Source organism: Candoia aspera, chromosome 1 (genome assembly GCF_035149785.1).
Source record: "Candoia aspera isolate rCanAsp1 chromosome 1, rCanAsp1.hap2, whole genome shotgun sequence".
NCBI classification, from domain to species: Eukaryota; Metazoa; Chordata; class Lepidosauria; order Squamata; family Boidae; genus Candoia; species Candoia aspera.
Window position 1 is genome coordinate 192561468 of NC_086153.1, and position 22251 is coordinate 192583718.

Genomic DNA, 22251 nt, shown 5'->3' on the forward strand with positions numbered 1-22251 from the left:
CAGCAACTTGATTGTTATGCAAAGCGGTCACTAAGTGAAACCATGACTATACTTATGATCTTATTTCAGCTTTCCTTTGCATTACAGACCTGCAAAGGTCATAAATGTGAAGACTGGTCACGAAGTTACTTTTCATCACCATCATAACTGCAAATGGTTGCTGTACAAGGCAGTCACTAAATGAGGACTACAGGTAGTCCTTGATTAATGTCCATTCGTTTAGCGACTGTTTGAAGTTACGATGGCACTGAAAAAATGACTTACGACCAGTCCTTGCCTTTACAGCCGTCGCAGCATCCCCATGGACACGTGAGCGCGATTCAGGCACATTTATGATGGTTGCAGCATCCTGTGGTCACATGATTGCCATTTGTGACCTTCCCAGCCAGCTTCCAACAAAGTCAATGGGGAAGCCAGCAGAGGTTGCAAGTTGTCTTGCTTAATGACCATGGGTGATTTGCTTAACAACGCAACCGGGATTGCTGGAACTGCCGTTGTAAGTCAGTGCAGTCACGTAATGTTTCTCTTAACAGCCAATTCACTTAGTGATGGAGTTGCCAGTCCCAATTAGGGTCATTAAGCAAGGACTACCTGTACCTGTAAAATCAAAGTAATCTTAAACCTTCAGTCGTGATTTACCCAAATGTCAAAAAACCCAGTAATGTTGAGGCTCAGAGAACCTCCTGAAAACTTACCACAACTTTTCCACCAGGCCCCTGACTTCGGACAGTTACACCCATCCACTGATCTTCTTTGCTTTCTTTTGTTGGATCATCTAAAAAATCATTGCAAAATAGGTTTCATCCACTTTTTTTAGAGCAGTATCTGCCGAGTTACATGCAAATTATTATTTTAACTATGAATTCAGTGAATAATATCATTTGTACCTGAAACAGACTTTAGATGGCACTGTTTGTCTACAGTATCAGTACAAAGTTTTCACTGATCGACACTGTGTTTAGTATGGGGAGATCTTTACAGTATGAGACGTGTGATGAGACATATATCAAAGTAGCAAAGCATGAAGTGTTCTTTTCTCAGATTCCATCTCTTCATTCCACTCTTCTTCCTGTTTGTTAGGTATCGCTCCCATTCCACCACAACAATCAATCAGGATTCAGTGTTCATTGAACATGCTCATTCTGCTCTTGGGAATCCGTGTAAGTCTAGAAAACTCAGAAATTCTTTGACTCTGTTGGTACATACCCACAGCATATGCTGTTTTGCCACTTAACAACTGGCAGTCAGGGAATTGCCATAACACCGATATATATGCAGGGCACCAGTTTTGATGGGACTATGTATTTTTTGAAGCATCTATGAAATTGACTCCTCTATCATGTCTGAACTACATACATGTAGTCTTTGAAAGAGCAAGACTCATACATGCAAAAACCATGTAAAAAAATTAATGGAAGCTGCAAAACCAGACAGGGGATTATATCCACCTTTAAAAGCTATAATTAAAAAATAACACATAAATTAAAACTGCCAAATTGGATTCTTCCAATAGGTTACTAAATAAATATTTTTACTGTGCCTAAAAAAAAACCAAAGGTCTAGCTGTTTTTTAGCTAGCTCACCTGTCTCATCAAATTTGATGCGTGTGCATGGTAGATCTGGAGTTGTGATGTCACAGCTGAACAACCCTCCAGTCCTATTGGCTTGCTGTGATGGGAAAGCCTTTTGTCGAGGTGCACCAACCAGCAAACTGTGGAGAGAAAACTAGAAAGAATGTAATGAGGAACAGACAGCTGTGGATGCAAATAAACATCAGGTATCGGCTCACACACTTGTAAACATCACACCCGCGTACGCACATAGTGCCCCATCATTATCTCTCTGGACCTGGTATCAGTGTTATATCCCTTCCTCCCAATCCCCTACAAAGAAACATTTCTTCTGTTTTGGGGGGAAAAATGGCATTTCTTAGCTTATCTTAGTTTCTTGTTTAGATATGGTTTTGCACCAGCTGCATGCATAAATTTTATAGAGAAGACCAATTCCACTCCTTGCCTCAAGGATTTCAACTTAGCTCTTCTTTGCCTGATTTATAGAGCCCCCATCTCACACAAGTTACCCTGGGCAGCTTACAAGATTAAAACAGACAAACCCACCAAATATAACCCACAGCACCCACGGATAAACAGGTGATCCCGTCCACCATCTGCATGCTCATCTACCCACCTAACCCCAATGGCTGGGGAAACAGCCAGGTCTTCAATGCCTTGGAAAAGGCTAACAAGGTTAGAAGCAGGTGGGAAATAGCCAGGGTCGTCCATATCTTTGGGGAGATGCTGTTCCACAGGGCAGGTGCTGCCACTGAGAAGGCCTGTCTCGTATGTTCCAAGATCTATAGATCCCATCAGAAGAGATGCTCATTCCCCCTACAATTTCAGTGTCCTCAGTTTGCCAAGAATATGCAGAAATTCCTTCAGGAATTAAGTAATTCTGGGACTTCAGGCCATGTATCACTTAAAATAGTACATGTCTTTCAAGCTTTGCTTCAACACCATATAGATTTATAACCTGATCTGTATTATGTCACTCTGCTTTTTTGTTTGTTTGTTTTTGAAATGGGATACTCAAAAAATAAATATTATTAGAGATATCACAGAGTTCAGCCATTTTAGAGTGAGAAAAACGTTGCCAGCCAATATCCCCTCTGTTCCCCTGCATGAGTTCACTGAGAAAGTAACAGTTTTGTTATGGAATATCCAGAGTGTTCCTTTTCACTTCATTTTTATGTATTAACCTCTGGCTACATTGGATGAAATACGCATTTCTAACTAACAAAAATACTGAAAATGTGAATCAAAAGCAGGTGAGAAAAGGGGAAAACTTTAAACAATACCCTTTATCCCTTCAAATGGAGCTCTGGAATTATTTTAAACACTAGCCATGGCTAACAAGTTGAAATTTACAGTAGATTGTGGGAACTTGCCATTCTTAACTCAGCCCCATCCTTCTTCTTGAGAAAAAGTTCTGCTACCCCTTACCATGATTTGCTGCTACGTGTGGCAGCAGTGAACAAGGGCTAACACTGATTAGAATTCTTTTTTTTTTGCTTTTAACTTGGTATAATATGTGCATTTATCTATTATGGTTTAATATTACATACAGACTTGAAGATTATAGCCTGTTTAACAAACCATAGTTAGTATTCCTAATGTACAGTAATGCTAGGTGACATCCAGGCCTAAAGTACATCTTAATGCTACCATTAATGCAAATAGATAACCACACATATAAATGTACCTCATGATTAAAAGCAATGTAGTAAATCCACAGGGTAGGAGATAGGTTGAGAGAAAAACAGTTAAAACAATAGCTACAACTATTAATGGCTGAATATGTGATACATCTGCATCAGGCCCTGTGCATCGTGTCATGTCGTGCCGTGTCATTTCATTTCATTTCATCCTACTCAGATAGTTCAGAAATCTTCCCAAATGATATATATGCAACTCCAAGTAAAGCCAGGATCATTTCTATGAAACCTGTACTTTAAAATCATTGGCTTTTCACCAGATGAGAAAACCACACATTAAAGGCCTCTAAATTAATCATCATTTTGCTGTCTTTTCAGACATAGCAAATGCCTTGTCCCATCTCCTCATATCATTAAGGAACTCTGGGCTTTTATTATGTTGTAAGAACCTGTTGGCCTGCAAATTGTTAAATTACTTCATGCTAGACATGCTGGTGGTATCCATTAAGGTGTTTTTTTTTTTTACCTACTGTGTTACTTTTCCATCTTGTTTATCTCTTATACAGTCACAGAAAAATATTCAGTTTAGAGAGGGGGGAAAAATCATGAAAACAATGCTTATGTGATATATATATATATGATCAGGCTACTAAATAAGAAGCAATTCTCATAAGACATGGCACAATGAGCATAAATGGTATACACACATTAATTTAAAAAAAAGTTTGCATGTTTTAAGAAGTAGAAACAATTGGTCCTTTCATGCTTTCTTTCCCTATAACCAAGCTCCAGCAAAGTGACAAGCAAGCAGGACAGAAGGGTGAACATTTCCCAGAATCACTACAATGGACATGGTTTTTGTTGACCTGGTCAGCACCAAGAGACAGCAAAGAGGAATACACACTAGTGGAACTGACATGAAACGGTGTGAGTTTTGCCAGACAAAAAGGATAGGGCAAGAAATTTGCATGGGTAAAGCTGACGAGGTCGTCACATACGAATGTTCTCACACACAGGACTGCAGAGGGCTGAAGGGTTAAAATCTGAATGAAATCCATCCCTAAATGTTAGAATCTGCAGGAAAGAAGCAGGGTGGCTTAGGGGCTAAAATGTACAGTACTTAAAACAGAAAATACACGGACAATATCTGTGTATGCATATAGTACACACACACTACAGAGGAACCAAAAACAAATTATAAGTCCACTTTGCTACAAAACTATCACTGATAGGACCTTATCAGAGCATGTAGGATTTTTATATTTGCACACCTCAGCAAAGTGTCTGAAAAGTGCTTTAGGAAGGCATGAATGAAATCCATCCACCTGTAGTACTCTGCTCCTCTTTGGGGTCTGTAGTCCCTTGAGAATGTAGTTTCAGTCAAGAAACGACTCTTAGCTTAGCAGAAAAGTATATGCTTTGCATGCTAAATGTTCCAAAGTCCTTCTCCAGTCATCGAGATAAGGGGCTAATCAGGGTAGAGCAGCCTTTCTCAGCCTTTTGACCTGAGAGGAGCCCTTGCAATATTTTTCAGGCCTTGGGGAACCCCTGCACATTCAGGCTCAAATACAGGCCAGAAGTGACAAAATGAATATATTCGTTTCACGTGTAGGCCTGTCTATATGCATTAACAGTGTTCTTAAACTAAAAATAAAGAATGATACTTACCTCTTTAATGTGAAGTTGTCCGAATTTGAAATAATTTTTTAAATAAATTGTGATTCCCCCAGAGAACCCCTAGTGACCTCTCTTGGAACCCTCGGGTTCCATGGAATCCTGGTTAAGAAACCCTGAAGCAGAGAGTGCTGATCCCTATATATTCATATATTCCAGTTCCGCTGCTTAGATGCGCAACCATATACATTTGATAGACAGATGGACAGATTGGTGGACAGATAAATATTCAGCTGCTCCAAAGAGTCACAATATCAAAACTGGGGTTCCTGGTCCTCTGGGGTACTCCTGGTACTTGAACATCCATCATCTAGTCCTTCAATTTATCCCCAAGAGAACAGGATCATCTGACCTGCATGGAAGCCTCATCACTCCCTGATATGCAGAGAATCAGAGAGCTGGAAGGGGCCACTTGCTCAGTGCAGGAATCCAAATAAAACCATCCCAGACAGATGGCTGTTTAGTCTCTGCTTGAACACACCCAGTCAATAAAAGATAATTGGTTCCTGTAATGGTATGTGGAAATGACCTTGAGAGGCGAGGGGAAGAGATGCTGCCTAGGGAACAATCACATAAAAGGGGAAGGAGCCCACAACTGCATAACGGGCACAGAAAGAAACTCAGAAAGGATCCACCCTAACTGATCAGGCGGTAAAAAGGTAGGGTGGGAGAGTTGTACTTTCAGACCTGCAAGATTCTGTTAATGTAGCCTTACAATAAAGTAGAAGTAGCTCATCCGGTCGTGTTTCCTGTCTGGTCTGCCTGGGAGGGCTGACAGTTCCACTGTCAAACTGGTCTTACCGTCAGGAAGTTTTTTCTAACATTCACTTGTAACTGGCCTTCAGCTGTAACTTAACTGCGTCCTCTAAATATGCCTATTTTATTTAACAATCTTAGGCTAAGAATCATTTAGTTCTCTGTGAAAACATCTAATAGTCTAATCTTCTTTAAAAGCCATTTCAAACTGGAAGCTGTCACCCTACCTTATCTTCAGATGAAACATTTCCAAGTCAGCTGGAGATCAACCTGCGAATAGACTAAATTTGTTTGCATCTGATCTGTATTAAACTGTATCATTTTTAAGGATTTTTAGAGTGTGCTTATCGTTGAAAAATGATGTATATGTACTTTAAAATAAATAAATAAAATTGATCCTTTGCTTTCTTTTAGACTAGGTTAATGCAATAAATGCCTCAGTGCTCATTAAATAAACAGGTTTATTCAGGAAACTAGTGTGATAAAACATTATTTTATCTAGCTTAACCTTTACAAGGATAAGAGGAACAAAATACAGGTAGTCCTCTCTTAATGACCACAATTGGGACTGGAAGTTTGGTTGCTAAGCAAAGTGATCATTAAGCGAATCTGACCCAATTTTATGGTCTGTTTTGCAGCGTTCGTTAAGTGAATCCCTATTGATTTTGCTTGCCGGAAGCCAGCTATGAAGGTTGAAAATAGTGATTACATGACCATGGGACACTACAGCAGCCATAAATGCGAACTGGTTGCCAAGTGCCTGAATTGTGATCATGTGACTGCGGGGACGCTGCAATGATCATAAGTCCGAGGACCAATCGTAAGTCGGTTTTCTCAGCACCGTTGTAAGTCCAAACTGTTGCTAAATGAATGGTCCTTAAGCAAGGACTGCCTGTACAATCCTATTGAAAATGCATCAAATATGTATATATATTTTACCTAGTGCAATCATTTTTAAAGAAAGAGTTTCCTCTTTGGTTTGTCTGCTTCCAAGTCTTTGAAGTCCTCAACTTCGGTGTTTCAGATATGAAAGGTAGACATTCCATCCCAAAGTCACGATGTTCACAAAAAGCACTCGGTATTGAGAGGGGAGATACAGAAAATTTAGCAGCTGAGCTCCTGGCCAAACAGTGAGCTCTGCCAGATAATAGTCCCAGAATTTATCCCTAAATTCATCAAACTAGGCCTTGAAGCAGCGCCCTGATTATGAAATACCAACCTCTGAAAAATGGAGCAAAGGCCTGGTCAATTGCTACCTTCATGACGACAAGCTTCAGACGCTGAACTCCTTTGCCTGGGATTATTTTGTCTATCCACAAATACCAATAATGCAGGAGCGGCCCCATGCTACATCCAGTGACAAACATGTGACATGTACGGTCAATATCCCACCGCTGTGTTTGCTTTTTCCTCTGCTCCAAAGCCTGCTGGATTATATCTGCACCTCCTAGTAAGAGTCCAGAGCTAGCCGTGTTGACAATGATAAGGCTGCGGCCACGAAAAAGTGGGGCATGCCTTTGTGCCAGCCTGACCAACTGTCGGAGAATACGGGAACGCATCTCACTTTCTTGTTGCTCTGAATTAAATACATCTAGCTCAGATAACTATGATGAGCACATTTTTCTTGATGCTTCATCTTCTTCTTTTCCCAGACTGAGAGTGCTGTGTCTTCAGAAACTACTTTATGGTAGCTTTGTAGAGATTATGGAAGTAGATAATTCATGGTAAAGATCAGAAGAAAAATCAACTTAAAACTAGCATGTAAGATTAGGCACAGGAAATACCTCACAATATTCTAGTGAAGAATTTTACTCTGATGCCTTATTGTGATGTCACTGCTGATCTTCAACATCTTGCACTTAATGTAGCAAATAAATCACATCAACTGAACAGGTTCTTTCTTTCTTTCTTTCTTTCTTTCTTTCTTTCTTTCTTTCTTTCTTTCTTTCTTTCTTTCTTTCTTTCTATCTTGCCTTTATTATTTTTATAAATAACTCAAGGCGGCAACATACCTAATAGTCCTGAACAATTGTTCTTATGCTACATATGAAGCACATTTTGGGGGCTATTCTGGGCTACTTAAGTGTGTGTACAGTTTTTGAGCAATATATCAAACTGTCATGAATAACTGCAAAATGCATCGCAGGGACGCAGATGACACTGGCATACTGAATCGGGTCAGCTGGCCCCCTCCCCTCTCCCTGCACCACCAGCACCTTGTTCCCCAAATCCAGTTTCTCCTTTCTTGTCCCTCCCTTCTGCCTCCCCTCCCAAGGACCCCTTTGCAAACTAGAGGGGGGCTGACACCTTGCAACCCCCAACACCCCTCGCCTTCATATTTGGATTCCTCAGCCTTTCCTGAAATCTTGGCACCCTGATGCCAAAGCCTTCACCACCACCACCACCACCTTTTCCATTCCCCCACCCGCTACCTTTGTGGGTGGCTCCTGCTGCCACTGGTTCCCAGGCCAGACCAGCCCCAGATCTCCTGCACTCTCCCCGACAGAGCCCACCCCTGGGCCAGGCTGCTGAGAGGGGCAGAAAGGCAGGCGCGTGCCGGCAAGGAGCTCCCTGGCACAGAGGTCCCAGCGGCATGTCTCTCTTGTGCACGCTCTCTCACCACCTGCTGCTCCTCCCTCCTAACCTCCTCCCTCCTCTGCTTGCGCTTTGCTCACCTCCCCGCTTGCACACACATGCACAATCCCCGCCCCCGCCTGGGGTCCGCACACACTCTGGCGGGCCAACCCAGTGTTGGAGGTTGGAGGGGTTTTGTTCAGTTTTTGTCTCTGCTTTTTTAAAATAAATTGTGATCTTCCAGGGAACCCCTAGTGACCTCACGCGGAACCCTGGAGTTCTACAGAACCCCGGCTGAGAAACCCTGGCTTAGGGCAATGAATTAAAGTAAATTAATTTACTTAAATTTACTTAAATTCATTTAATTAAATTAAACACTTGTACTGCATTTACATATCATGTCATGCCATAATTTGTGGTATATACAGCTTGTTGAACAAGCTACAAACAAATAAATCGGACTCATGGGGAAATAAAGTCATCAGGACTTGGTCAATTCCTGGTTTGTTTTTCTTGTTTTAGCTGCTCTTATTCAGCAGCTCTGTGGATAGGCTGTAGAATTGTGCATCCCCATCTGCATTTCATGGTATGCCACATTTGGAGTGGTTTCCTGTTGGTTTAATGCCCCAAAGCAAATAATGATTATTTATTGAACTCCGACCCAATTTCGCACATCACACTAAGCCAAAATCAAATTAATCAGCCATATTATGATGCAGAACAATGCACAATTGCCTCTGTCAGACTAAATGCTTCCTTTTTATTTATCCTGCTCATCTTGACTTTAATGACATTCACCTCTTCGTTTCCTTTTAAAGGAAATCCTCAACTTCTTTTCAGATATGTCCCCTTGAAAGTTAATTTCTCTAAGAGTACATTCCCGGCAAGATTTATTTCCTAGTAAGTGTACACATGACTGGAATAAAAGCAATGTACCAAAATAGTCAGTGGCTGTCACTACCATAAAATATATAAACTTTTTTTTCCTTTTACAAAAAAAAGTACAAAGAGAAAAATGTTTACAAGCTTCTTGTTACAGGGTTGTTTTTTTAAGAAAACAACAAAGGAATCAAGGTGAAATTTATCGTATGTTATTTTTAAGCATGCTAAGAGCAGCTGGCTGCCAGGTTTGGGTGTTTCCCAGACAAATATGTATTTCCTTTTGAATTCCAACCCACCCAGACAGTGTGTGAGCGTGTCAAATTGAATGGGTTTATCTCAAGGAAAATGTGTAGGGCAATTCAAAAATGTATGCACTTGCTTGTGATTCATTTAAAGAAAACGGTTTTTAAGACCTGACCAATGCTGGTGAACAAATTAATTTCAGGGATGAGCAAATTGATGGCTTTCCAGATGTTGCTGAACTACATCTCCCACCACTGCCCTGCCGGCCAGAGTGACTGGAAGGTTGTAGTTCAGCAATGTCTGCAGGGAGAGTAGTGGGCTACCTCATACAGTTGCTTGACCATCATGAGAACAGTTTGCTGAACTAGATGGGCCAGGGGTCCAATCCAGCAGGGCGCTGCTTATGTTCTTAAAGTGTGTCTTATGTATTAATATGCTATAATCCCCTTTGTTTAGCCAGAAGTATGTTGCAAAATTCTCTATCCCAGCCTTCCTCATTAAGCAGAAATGCCCATAAGAGGTCTGTTTCAACTAATGGCAAACAGGAAGATATTTTGGACCACAATAAACGCTATTCAGCAGCATCCATGCAAGTCATAATAAAGTTTAAGTGACCTGTGTGTCATTACACCGTTGCACAAAGAATGCAACTTAGTACCGGCATCTTCCAACACTTAACCTTCAGGAATTATGCAGATTATTTCTGGAATGTTCACAGAAAGGGCATATGGGAAGAAAACAGTCCTTGCTATTTGTCAGTAGTGTCAGGAAATCAGAGTTGCCTCTTTTTTCTCTTGTGTTTCACACTTCTTTAGTTTTTCTTTTTTTTGTGGTTTTTTTGTTTTTTCGTAGCTTTTATCCTTGTCTTGAAACTTAATAAAATTCTTTTTTAAAAAAAGGAAATCCAAGTTGTCTCCATATAGGAAAGTTTTCCTGGAAACAAAGCATGATTCAACTGACGTACAAAAAGGATATATACATTTCATTGTTCGATTCATCTGATTATCCATGATACTTCCGTAGCAGAGGACTTCAGAACAAATTGGAAATTTTCACACAAGACATTCAAGCAATGATGGGCATGCACTGACGCTTTCAGACAAGGATAGGAATAACTGGTATAGATAACAGGTTATCTTTCATCCTGGACAGTAAATGATGCTTTCCATCGTCAGCTGCTGGAATATTCATCTCTGATAAGGGATATGAACTCCAGCGATGTACTATCTGTCCTGGCACTTCTCCAGATATGTTAGGATGCAAACAGATGTGCACAACCTTTGCTCAGATCTGGGGCTACTCTTGGCTTTTGAATAGCATGCTGGGGGCTGTACACTTGAAACAGGACAGGACAAAGAAGTGACAAAGAAGACTAATTAACTAAATGTGATCAAACTAGAAGTAAGTGTTATTAATTAAATAGAATTAATGTGATTATTCCCATGTATTCAGTCTCTTCTCTTTGGTGACTCTAAAAATTACAACTCAATGGCAACTTCTAGGGTGGCTCCAGAGACTACACCCAAAGCTTTATGGGAGGCTGAAAGTTGTATGCCCCTGAATTACACTTTCCAGAATTCTTAGCCAACATGGGGAAAATTGATCTAACAGGTCTGGGAATGAAATCAGACTAATGAAGTGTTTCCAAACTTATTACAGATGGGCCATAAGACTAGTAAGCTTGAGTGCCAGACATTTACAAGAAATGTCACCTGTTGACCAATAGATTCATCCTTTGATTCATAGCTACCCACCTAACTACCTCACCAGCCATCTCTCACTTCATGTGGCCGATGAAAATTTTTCATTAATGTCCCCTTGAGGAAGTCAACTTGGGGCAAGAGAGATTAAAGAAGAAAATCCCACTGTCAGAGGAAAGGAACGTTTGCAGTTAATTCTGTGGAAAAGCATGCTGTCAAAAGCCACAGGAGGCATAATCAAAGTAGTGCCTCTTCACTGAACAATCTCATATGGAACAAATTCTTTGTAAGCTGGTTTCTTCCCCCCACCCCCATGGGATAAATCCTTACTCAGCTCAGCAGCCTCTACACCCACATGAACAGACAACATCTCACAGCAGCTCCACAGTATGGTCCTTATCACATCTATTCCAGAATTTTAAAAATTCCCATAGAAAGCCATAGAAAGACACCTCTGTAATTATCAGACATAATGGAATATTCTGTGACAAGTCAAGAAATATAGCTGAATGATTGACACAAAAACCAAAGTTAAAAGGAATTCATGCTTTAACGTAGCTGTCTTTTACTGAGCCTCATTTTTATTCTGCTTCTTTTTGGCATCGGCTTGACTAGTTTGGGAACAATGTCCCCTTCTCCAACATGCAATCTGCTTTGGGGCTCAGGGAACCCATTTCGTTTCAACTCCGGCAAGGCTTTGGCTACTTCTGTGAGAAACCGTCCCACATAATTGCCTTGCAAGGGGGTAAAGAATGCCTGGTGGAGCCACTGGCTAGATTTTTAGCAGGGAAGAAAGAGGGTGGGTTTGGAATTTGGCACACTCTGCAGCTTTTTATAAGAGTTCCTCATTTAAGATGCCAAACACCTTAAGTGGGATGGTAATGTTTTATTTTTCTTGAGGAGGGGGAGCAGGAACCACAGGAACTCAGCCTAGCAAACATTCTGCTCTTTTCTGAGCCTTACAAGATGTAACATTTATAAGGAAATCACAAACCAGTTTTCTTGCTACAGCCAAGGGGGCAGGGGGGCAGGGGAGGAGGCATTTCCTGGCTTGTGAGCCACATGCATCCCACCAGTTATGTTTCCAGCACCTCAGATTGACCTGCTGAATTGTGGCAACAGGATTTTGGGCCATGTTTAAGGTGTGTGTGGGCTCAGGGGTGAGATGTATTTATTTATTTATTTGTTAGATTCCTATCCTGCCTTTCATTCAGGAGCTAGAAGTGGAATACCTGGCATTCCTCCATTTTTCCCCACAATGACAACCTTGTGAGGTAGGCTGGGCAGCGAGAGAATGACTAGCTTAATAATAATAATTTATTAAATTTATATGCTGCCGAACTTGCAGCAACTCTGGGCGGTTTACGAATGGTTAAAAACATTTAAAAACAAGAAACAGCACAAAAATACAAAAACAACACAAAATAAAGGAACAGAGATGCCAGAGAAAACAACCTTGGATAGGAACAAGGAAAAGGAAGAAAAGGGGCACCAACTTCCTTGCCAAAGGCCTGGGTGAAGACCCACATCTTCAGGGCCTTTCAAAATAATAGAAGGTGGTGGCCATTCAAATCTAGGGAGAAGACATTAGATTTCCAGAGGGCAGGCACTGCTAACAGAGAAGGTGTGTTTCTGGGGTCCTGACAGATGGCCTTGTTTAATCTATGGAATCTGGATCATGCCAGCCATGCCAGGTCAAACCGCCTGGGCAGATACCACAGGACCACCCAGTGAGCTTCGGAGGGTAATCTACCACCCACGTCTCTCTGGTGCCAGTCCAACACCTTAACCACTGAAGCACATTGGCTGTCCCTGAAGGATTCTCCTGCCTATTCACACCAAACACACGCACACACCCGGAAGCAAAAGACAAAAATAGCATCCCTGGTCATAGTGTGTCATAGCATCATGGCAGCCCTTAACTCCTCTGCATTACAGTTCATCCCCAATTGGCACACCAGAGTCTATCATCTTAACTTTCATTTTAATATTTTATGCTAATTTTTATTGTAAGCTGTTGAGACATTTTGGTAGTCAGTGAATCAAATAAATAATTTATGATTGCACTACTAATACTATTCATTTCTGGGAACAAGCCCCAGGGAGGACTACCCATAGATCTCCTCTTGGAATTGCTAGGAGGGCATCCCCCAACAGAGGAAAGAAATTTGTAATTACTTTTCTGTACTAACTTTGAGGCAGTTTAGGGGGCTCTGCTCAGGGCTCTCGCTGAAGAAGGAGGAGGAGGAGGAGGAGGCTGAGTGTCAATTTAAATCCACAAAACTCTAGATCAGCTTTTGCCAACCTGGTAATCCAACTCATGTGGCAAACACAACATGAGTGCCAGTAAGGTAACTTAAGTGCCTTAAATGATTTTGGACCTGGCTAGGCTATCTGAGGAGCTTCTGTCCATCACATAAATTGTCCTTCAGAAGTGAGATATAGTATCTTTTAATGATATGACCTTCTTGGTGATGGACCCTTACTTGAGCCAAGTAAAATCACAGTGCTTCACCAAGTCTTTAGCACAGTTTATGTTTTATGTTCCACTTAATTATGAACAGGCTGCTTGATCATCATCATCATCATCATCATCATCCTGTTGTTTTATTATATTTTAGTGTCATTTCTTAGACTTTATCTAGCAAACAGGTGAATAAATTAGCCAGAAAAAGCCAGATGCCAAGTCCACCCTCAGCCATGAAAATAATTGTCTGATTTTTGGCTAGCCACTCTCACTTCAATCAATTTCATGTGTTTATTACTGGGGCAGGGGGGAAATGGAAGAGAGAGTGTTGAGCTGATGGAAGGAAAGGCAAGCTAATGAATGAATGCTTAGAGAGTTGTGGTCCGTGTTAGTTCTGCAATTGTTAATTCATAAGTCTATTCCATCTCATTTCTGCATTATTGTGCAAGTTAAGAGGAAAAAAACCATACAAATATTTGTATTTTTCCTCATAAATGATATATTTATAACTGCATTTTGAATGAATGGCCATTACCTCTGAATATATTCTGTGCTAAAAGATGTGTTTCAAAAGGCGTGTCGGCATGTTTTGAACCACTGTGAAGCCCAAAGGAGAGCTACAGTACATTCCAATCCTCACATTTGTGTAGGAGAACCTTCCCCGACTTGGTGACCTCCAACTCTGTTGGGATTGTTGTTACTCAGATTTCCAGCCAACATAGCTAAAGAATTCTGGGAGTTGCACTTACAATATAAGAGGAGGGCATCAGGTTAAGAAAGGCTGGTTTAAGACCGTATAATCAGTTTGTGGAGAAATTCACAAACAATACTTTTTTCAAGGGTATCAAACGACACCCCACTTAAGATCCTGGGCTAGCTGTCAATAAAAGAGAGAAAGAATGTTTTAAATCCAAACATAATTTCCTCAATGCTGCAAAGGTGCACAAGTGAAACCCAGTTAATACTACCCTTCTGATCTCCTCTAATTTTCAAGCTACAGTGGACACAGAAAGAAACAGAAAAAACATGGCAGTGCAGGGTTGGGGAAGAGGCAAAATCAACCTTCTTTTTCCCACAAGCTCAGCAGAAGGCTTTTTAGAAGACTTTGACCGTATTCCATTATAGTTCAAATTCTCAGCTCAGACCTGTGCCTATTAGAACAGCTTTGTTTTAAGAAAGCAGCGACCTTTTTAAACAAAAGAATGATTAATTAGCAGCTCTACAAAAGGGAAAAAAAGGTTTGCAATGTTTAAGAAAGACACAGAATTGTGTGTCATGTCTCTAGCTCTAAGGCAAAGATTTCCCCGTCTGTCTCTGTGGGCCTGCGTCTGCCCAGCAAGTTGAAAAAAACACAACAGCTATTCTGGACTCGATTCTCCCAACCAAGGACAAGTGTTCTAAACTCATTATATCTTTCCAGTAAGTAGCAACATCAATCTGAAAAAAATCACAAGTCAATTTTGTGGATTTGTCTTTGTGTGGATAGTATAGGGGTAGAAGTTGTAGTCCAACCATTCTAGCAGGTATCTGGTTGAGAAGAATGGTCCACAGTCAGTACCATGGATAGGAAAGATGATGCCCTTCAGATGTTGTTAGATCAGGACTTACATAATTCTTTCATGTTGATCATGGTGGCTAGAACTGCTCAAAGATGAAGTTCAAAACATTTGAAGAGCACTATTGCTCAACAAGCTTTCCCATTCACAGCTTTGCAGTGCAATTCCATGTTACCCAGTGGGCTTGTTGGCTAGGAATAACAGGAATTGTAGTTTATATTTTGAGGGGAACAGATTAGGCAAGACTGCAGTACATGTTCAGTTATTTTCTCCCCTCCTATGGAAGTCTGCAGCGTTCCTTACAAAAAATTATGCAAACCAATAGAGTTGTACAATACTTTAGGTTCAGCTTGGAAAAGGTATTTTAGAACACACAGGAGCACAAACACAGCACCTGTGTATGACTCATTAAAGCCATCTCATTTTCTAGGATTGCACAGTTTGTACAACAGCAGCACAATCCTGGAAAAGGCTTGACTGCTTTAAAAAGTCACAGACGTTCACACTTCTACACATTCCAAAGCACCTCTTCTAAAGCAGATCTAAAGTACTGCATTGCCGAGCTTTTTGTTTTTCTCTGTTCTGTTTTATTTTTTGCTCTTTTTTCTCTCTTGTTCGAACTTTGTCAAAAATCTTGAATCTCCACCTTTTATAATTGAAATGAAACAAAATCATCTAACTTTCCCAATATGCATTCTAACAATATAATGTCAGGCCAAATGAGGAATTTCAACAGAGAGAGCTGGCTTCATATGTCTTTCTCTTTTTGGGGGGAGCAGGGGTAAAATGTTGAACAACCTTATACAATTTTTTTAACAATACAATCCTACAGAATCTGCTAAGAAGTAAAGTTAATTGAATTCCATGGGTTTTGCATTAATAATTGGGTAGAGAACTATAGGCTTAGATCTATTGCCGGCTTCTACTTACCATGTAGCAGCTATTATAATACATATGATATCTTGCCCACTTCCTGAGCTGACTTGCCCACATCCTGTACTGCCCAACCACATGACACTCTATAAGACAACACTGGAATGTCAACTAATGGATCGGGGCCCACTATTTAGTTACAGCTTAACTGTAGGCATATATTGCAGTTCAGATCAGAATGACTTAGTTTCTCTAAACATACAGAATTTTGCCTGTGCAATTCATATAGTCGATTGTCTAGTATTAATGTTTATTGGTATTGTCAGTTTTAGAAATTTTATTAATTTTCTGATTTGTATTGTTTTGGTCTTTGACAGGAATAAAGCATTACTAATAGCAGTATAGACATATACAATAAAAAAATAAGGAGTAGGGCAGCAAATTTATGCATGGACTAGTGGTGAGTTCCAATTCCTTAGTCAATCATGTATAGCACAAAGAGGAGATATGCAGTGGACATGCAACAGGGAACCAGAGACAATCTATATGTCCAAGTATTTAGAAAGCTGGTCTCTGATCAACATTTTTAGGTACAGTACTCCAGTCAGGCCACGCATGAGTAGAATCACTGAAACCAATAGAAGTTAGTCATGTAATAGTAATTCCTATGAATTTCTATGGATCTATTACACACAGCACAGGGACGCGGTGGTGCTGTGGGTTAAACCGCTGAGCTGCCGATCGGAAGATCGGCGGTTCGAAACCGCGCGGCGGGGTGAGCTCCCGTTGCTCGTCCCAGCTCCTGCTCACCTAGCAGTTCGAAAACATGCAAATGTGAGTAGATCAATAGGTACCGCTTCGGCGGGAAGGTAACGGCATTCCGAGTCGTCATGCTGGCCACATGACCCGGAAGTGTCTACGGACAATGCCGGCTCTAAGGCTTAGAAACGGAGATGAGCACCGCCCCCTAGAGTCGGACACGACTGGACTTCACGTCAAGGGAAACCTTTACCTTTACCTTATTACACACAGCTAACTCTGGATCCAACCCAAAGTACGTGGATCTGTCCTCTGTCTAGGCATCTCCAAGATAATTTTTTAGAAACACTTTCTCATACTGTGAGAACATCACTTTAGACTTACCCAACTGCACAAAGCTGATTTACACGTGCTAATAAAATAAGAAATACACTGATATTACATACGCTAGCCTCAGGCTGCCTCCGCCAATTCCTTACCCAAATGAAATTGAGAGAAGCACTACGGAAAATTTAAATACACTTCAGGGTTTTGTTTTCGTTTTGTTTTTTTCCAGAAGTCATCTCAATTAAAATAAATTCCAACAATGTACTTCCACATCATTATCACAGGGCAATACTCTGACTTTAAAAAAAAAATAAAGAAAGCATAAAAATTGCCAGTTTCAAATACAACTTAACCTTTGGGACCTGGCTCACGTTTACGTGGTTACCCTTGAACTTGCATGCTTTCATGTGTTCTACGTTCTTCCTTACTACATGTTCAAATAATCTAGTCTGTTATAGTTTAATCTGCCAACTCATATTACCTAGCCTTCCAGATGTCCAAGCCAAATAAGAGATTGTTAGTAGAAAATATAATATTGTGATTCCTTAATTCCAGTGCAGAAGCAAACCATGGTTTGTGATAATAATTTCCTAAGGAATACACAAGGAGATCCATGGCGCACAAGGGCAGAGGGCCAATAGTCAAATTGTGATTACAGGTGTCTGCAAGAAGGACAAGGGAGTGCACATGACAACCCAGCATCATGACATTATGATTCAAATGACAAGATTTACATACTTCTGACACTTTCGTGCAATGACATCATGGCATACATGTTGTCATTTCAACATCATCGTGGCTTGCTGCATATGGTTGTGAATGCAACATTTGAGTGGCACCAATTCTAAAACTAATTGTACAAATCAAATGATGATTTGGAACTTCCTGGTTTTTTTAAAACAATGCTTAAGTAGGCTGGATTTCATTAATACGGTAGAGGATTTAGGGAATGGCCTTGAAGAACAGGAGGAAAAGCCGCTACCAAGGCAACAATCAGGCAAGTGTGGCTTGAGACCCTTCCAAGAAACTGATTTGAGTAAACATCGCAGACAAGCCCTTCCCTAATTCACAAAATGATAACGTGAGGGAAAGTGGAAGTACATTCAGAGTTGCGAGATTCTGTTACTACAGCTGTTCCAATAAAAGTAGTTTTAGACCCATATGGCATGGGTCTAAATTCTTAGTTTTATCTACCTTATAGGGCTCACAATATTTGATATTCCTGGACAAAATAATCCTGCTAATAATTGGAAGTGTCAAAGGCAGAGGAATCACTTTATCACAAAACTCAGACTAATATTAGGCTTTCGTCACGATGCTTGCACTGTGATAGCATGAACTCAGGGCCATCTCAACCCTGTGTGCAAATTGTGTACCCCACAAGGTTGCTGCATGAGGGAGGGCACCAGCTGCAAGTACAAAAAGAGAGAGAGAGAGAGAGAGAGAGAAGGACATATGATAGCAATAACACAGGCTCACTGACCTCACACATACACACTCAGACATCAAGACCACTGACCAAACCATTATCTGCGATCCATCAGGTACCCACATAATTTTTGTTACATAATTATATTTAATACATTTTAAATATAAAAACATGTTTTTGGGGGCACTAAGTGGAATTCTGCACAAGGGTGCCTTGTATGCCAGCAGCATCCCTGTGCAAAGCGGCTTTCTTCTGTCTTTCCCCCACCCCCCCAAGATAGCACTGTGTTCGTATCTTTTAGGGAAAGTAGTTGTAAAACTGGGGACTCAGAACTAGTTTCTGATACCTTCCAGTCTGACAGTTCCTGTTTGGAAAAAAAAAAAACACCAGATTTTCTGAAGCTAACTTCATCCCTGGCCAATTTCTAAAGCTGCCGGTATCCCTTCAAGTAATCTGATCCTGGCCATTCAGGGCTTGAAAGACCAGTGTGTTAAATTGAGTCAGGAAATGAATAGGCAACCTGTGCAGTTACAAATCAGTTGTCATATGATCTTAATGCCTGGCTCCCACAAGCATTCTGGCAGCTGAATGCTGTCCCAGGTGAAATTTTGAGACTTATTTTAAAGACAACCCTACGTAAAGAGCACTATGGAGGATGGATGTAACCAAGTACAGCTGTTACTTGTTGAGTTCTAGCTGGAGTTAGGAATACATGGAAGCCTCCCTCTCACAGGAAGTCTACAGCTAGATTTTCATCTAAGCCCTCGTCTTCTGATCTCTTAATTAGGACAGCTCCCTGAAAGGACTACCATCACGTATACGGATTTTTATTTAAACTTGTGCATTATCAAATCTACTCAGACTCCCTGTGACTTACAACAATAAAATACATCAACAAGTCAAAACATCCAACGCATACGCCAAAACATCCACAGTAAGACAACGATGTTAACACACTGGTCTTTCAAGCCCTGAATGGCCAGGATCAGATTACCCATTACACAAGAAAAATTCAAATAAAAATACAATAAACGTCACAAAACAACAGTAACAACAGCAGTATCCAACCACCAAACCCAAGCACCTATTCCTCTCCTATTCCACAAATGTTGCCTGGAAGAGTTCTGTTTTCAGCAACTTTGGAAGGACAAGGTGAAGTCTGATTTCCAAAGGGGACTGTTCCAGAGAAATGGTGCTACTGTAGAAAAGCAGCATTTCCAAGCCTTGACAAAATGACTAAATAAGCATCGCAATAGCACAACACTCGTTTTGTCCTTTTTCCTCCCTCCTTCCCTAGTGGCCACCTCTGCTTTTGCAGGGTTCAACTTTAGCCTGTTCCATCCCATCAAGGCCCCTACAGCCTGTTGAGGACTTCAACAGCATTTCCAGCACAGCCCAGGTGGGTAAAGCTGGGTATCATCAGCATATTGCTAATACCAGCCCTGAACATTGGATGCCCTCATCCATTTGGATTCATGCTAAAAGGCGGCGGGGGGGGGGGGGAGAGAGGATGGAACCTTGCACACCCCATAGAGGAGCAGCCACTGGGCCCAGCTCTCCTTCCCACTGGAACTGTCAATTGAGGAAGAAGCGGAACCACTGTAAAACAATGCCTCCAATCCCCAACCATCACAGAGGGTCCAGACTGATACTGTGATCAATGGTAGCAAAGACCACTGAAGGGCCCAGTAGGACCAGGAGAACCACAGTCCTCTAACACTGACTAGAGTGATCAGTGCCATCCCCATCCAATGTCCAAGCCCAAATCTGGCTAAAGGTGGGGGCAATATTCTACTACTCCTAGGGCACTCTGTAGTTGTTTTCCCACACTGACTCAACAACCTTCCCTCCAAAAGAAACAGTTGGAAATACTGGGCAGCAATTGTCCAAAACATCTGGATCCAGAGAGGACCTCTTTAAAGGGGAGCACACCATAGTCTCTTTCAAGGCTGTTGGCATCACCCCTTCCCAAAGTAAGACATTGACAACTTTCTACATCCAGCTACGTACCTATTCCAGCCTACTGGGGCAAAGAAAGGCAAGGATCCAGCCCACCGTGGCATTCTAAAGAGTACCCTATCCACAGGCCAAAAGGCATCCCAGATACCATAGCCAAACACCATTCCAATTATCACATCAGATCTGCCCATGAGAGTCAAGGCTTCAGCAAATGTGAGCAATTTTATCACCTGGTCAGAGCTGCCAGATAGAAGATCCACTTGCTAACCTAAACATGGTAGAGGCCAACAGCCTGCTAATACAATAACAGAGGGAAAGTGGTGACTGGGTTTCGCAAAGGGCTAAGTGTAAGATCCAGATCCAGATCAACTGAGGCAAAGACAAGATCCAAAGTGTAATCAGCTGAGTTTGTTGAGCCTAACATGGACAAACCCATGGTCACCATAGAGGCCATGAACTTCTGCGCTTTCCCATGGCCCCCAAGGCATGGAGACTGAAGTTGCCTCACCCAATACCAACAGATGAGGGGACTCCAACACTAGCCCAAAGACCAGGTCTAGTATCCCAAATAGGGCCAGTATACCAAGAGGATCCCTACTTTTCCTCTGCAGCCCAACTTAACACATAGACATTCACCCATCTCAACCTCACAGACAAGACGTTTTTTAAGGTCAGAGTTGCCACTAGCCTTGATCCTGGAATCAAGGCTGCTGAAGGACCCAAACCCAGGAGGGTAGATTACTGAAAGAATAACATCATTGTCCTCACCCAGCTAGATTTTGGTAATATACACCAGACATTTTAGCTGTCTTTTGTAAAATCAGGCTGTATGTTAGTCTAGTTCCATGCTGTATCTACTCTGATTAGCAAGGCTGACCCTCCCCTGTGGCAGAATGAAGCTGATTGGGAAAGACATCAGACCATACCTCAACTCATCAGAACCCAGTGAGCTGTTCTTCATCACTCATGTATCCCCAGCTGGCTGTTAAGTATTACTGGGTATTTGCTAATGGTAGTGTAAGTATTCCAGAGACTCTTGAAACAGAGGGCATATTGATGCAAATCCACTTGCTTTCATTGATTTAAACCATGATTTTTCCATTAATAATCTTCATAGTTGCTTACAAGCAAAATAAAGTACAGTTCAAAGACCTGTAGGCAGTCTCTTTATCATAGCCCCAAATGAATCCTGAGTATCTTTTGATGGTCCTAAAAGGATTGGAGATGCTCTGATTTGAGGAGTTTGCATTCAGATTGGAGGCAAAAGAATACGCTTCCATCCCCTTTTCAGCTTTCTTTCCACCAAGAAAATCACCCTTCCTCCATCCACTGATCCCTCATTGAATCAACACTGAGAAACGGATACAATAGCAACAATAGATGCATTTGTTTCTCCTATCAGGATGAAGGGGTGAAACAAACTTCAAAGTCCAGCCGTGGCTATTCAGATGGAGCACTGTGTATGCTTGGGGGTGTACCTGTCTGTTTTAAACCGTTTGCTAAAATGCTACAGTCCAGTTTCATTGTGGAGAAGGTGATTTCTGGTGACCGTTGATGTCTGTCCTGATGTAGGTTGTCTCTCTGTAAAATAACCCCTTGCCTATTTGTTGTCTGCCAACAACTAAACCAAAAGAGCAAAATTTAGTAAGTTCAGTGTATTACACAAAATTCAAGATGGGTGTCAGAGGAATTGTGTATGGATTTACAAATGTCAACTGTAACTTTCCCACCCTAATGCTCTCCTCTTGCTGGGTGAGGACAATGATGTTATTCTTTCAGTAATCTAATCTCCTGGGTTTTGGATCCTTCAGCAGCCTTGATTCCAGGATCATGGCTAGTGG

At 41.3% G+C, this 22251-nt stretch overlaps 1 protein-coding gene and 1 pseudogene across 3 annotated transcripts in view; both read right to left on the bottom strand.

The window, feature by feature from the left end:
• Nucleotides 1-22251, bottom strand: part of ITGA6 (integrin subunit alpha 6) — a 66158-nt gene that overhangs the window by 39151 nt on the left and 4756 nt on the right. For all 3 annotated transcript variants that reach the window (XM_063318163.1, XM_063318161.1, XM_063318162.1), the window contains exons 2-3: nucleotides 1584-1711; nucleotides 696-775 (exon numbers count right to left, since the gene is read on the bottom strand). In XM_063318163.1, the coding sequence (XP_063174233.1) occupies nucleotides 696-775; nucleotides 1584-1711 (208 nt within the window). The remainder of the gene's footprint in view (nucleotides 1-695; nucleotides 776-1583; nucleotides 1712-22251) is intronic.
• Nucleotides 6648-7269, bottom strand: LOC134507493 (mpv17-like protein 2; annotated as a pseudogene).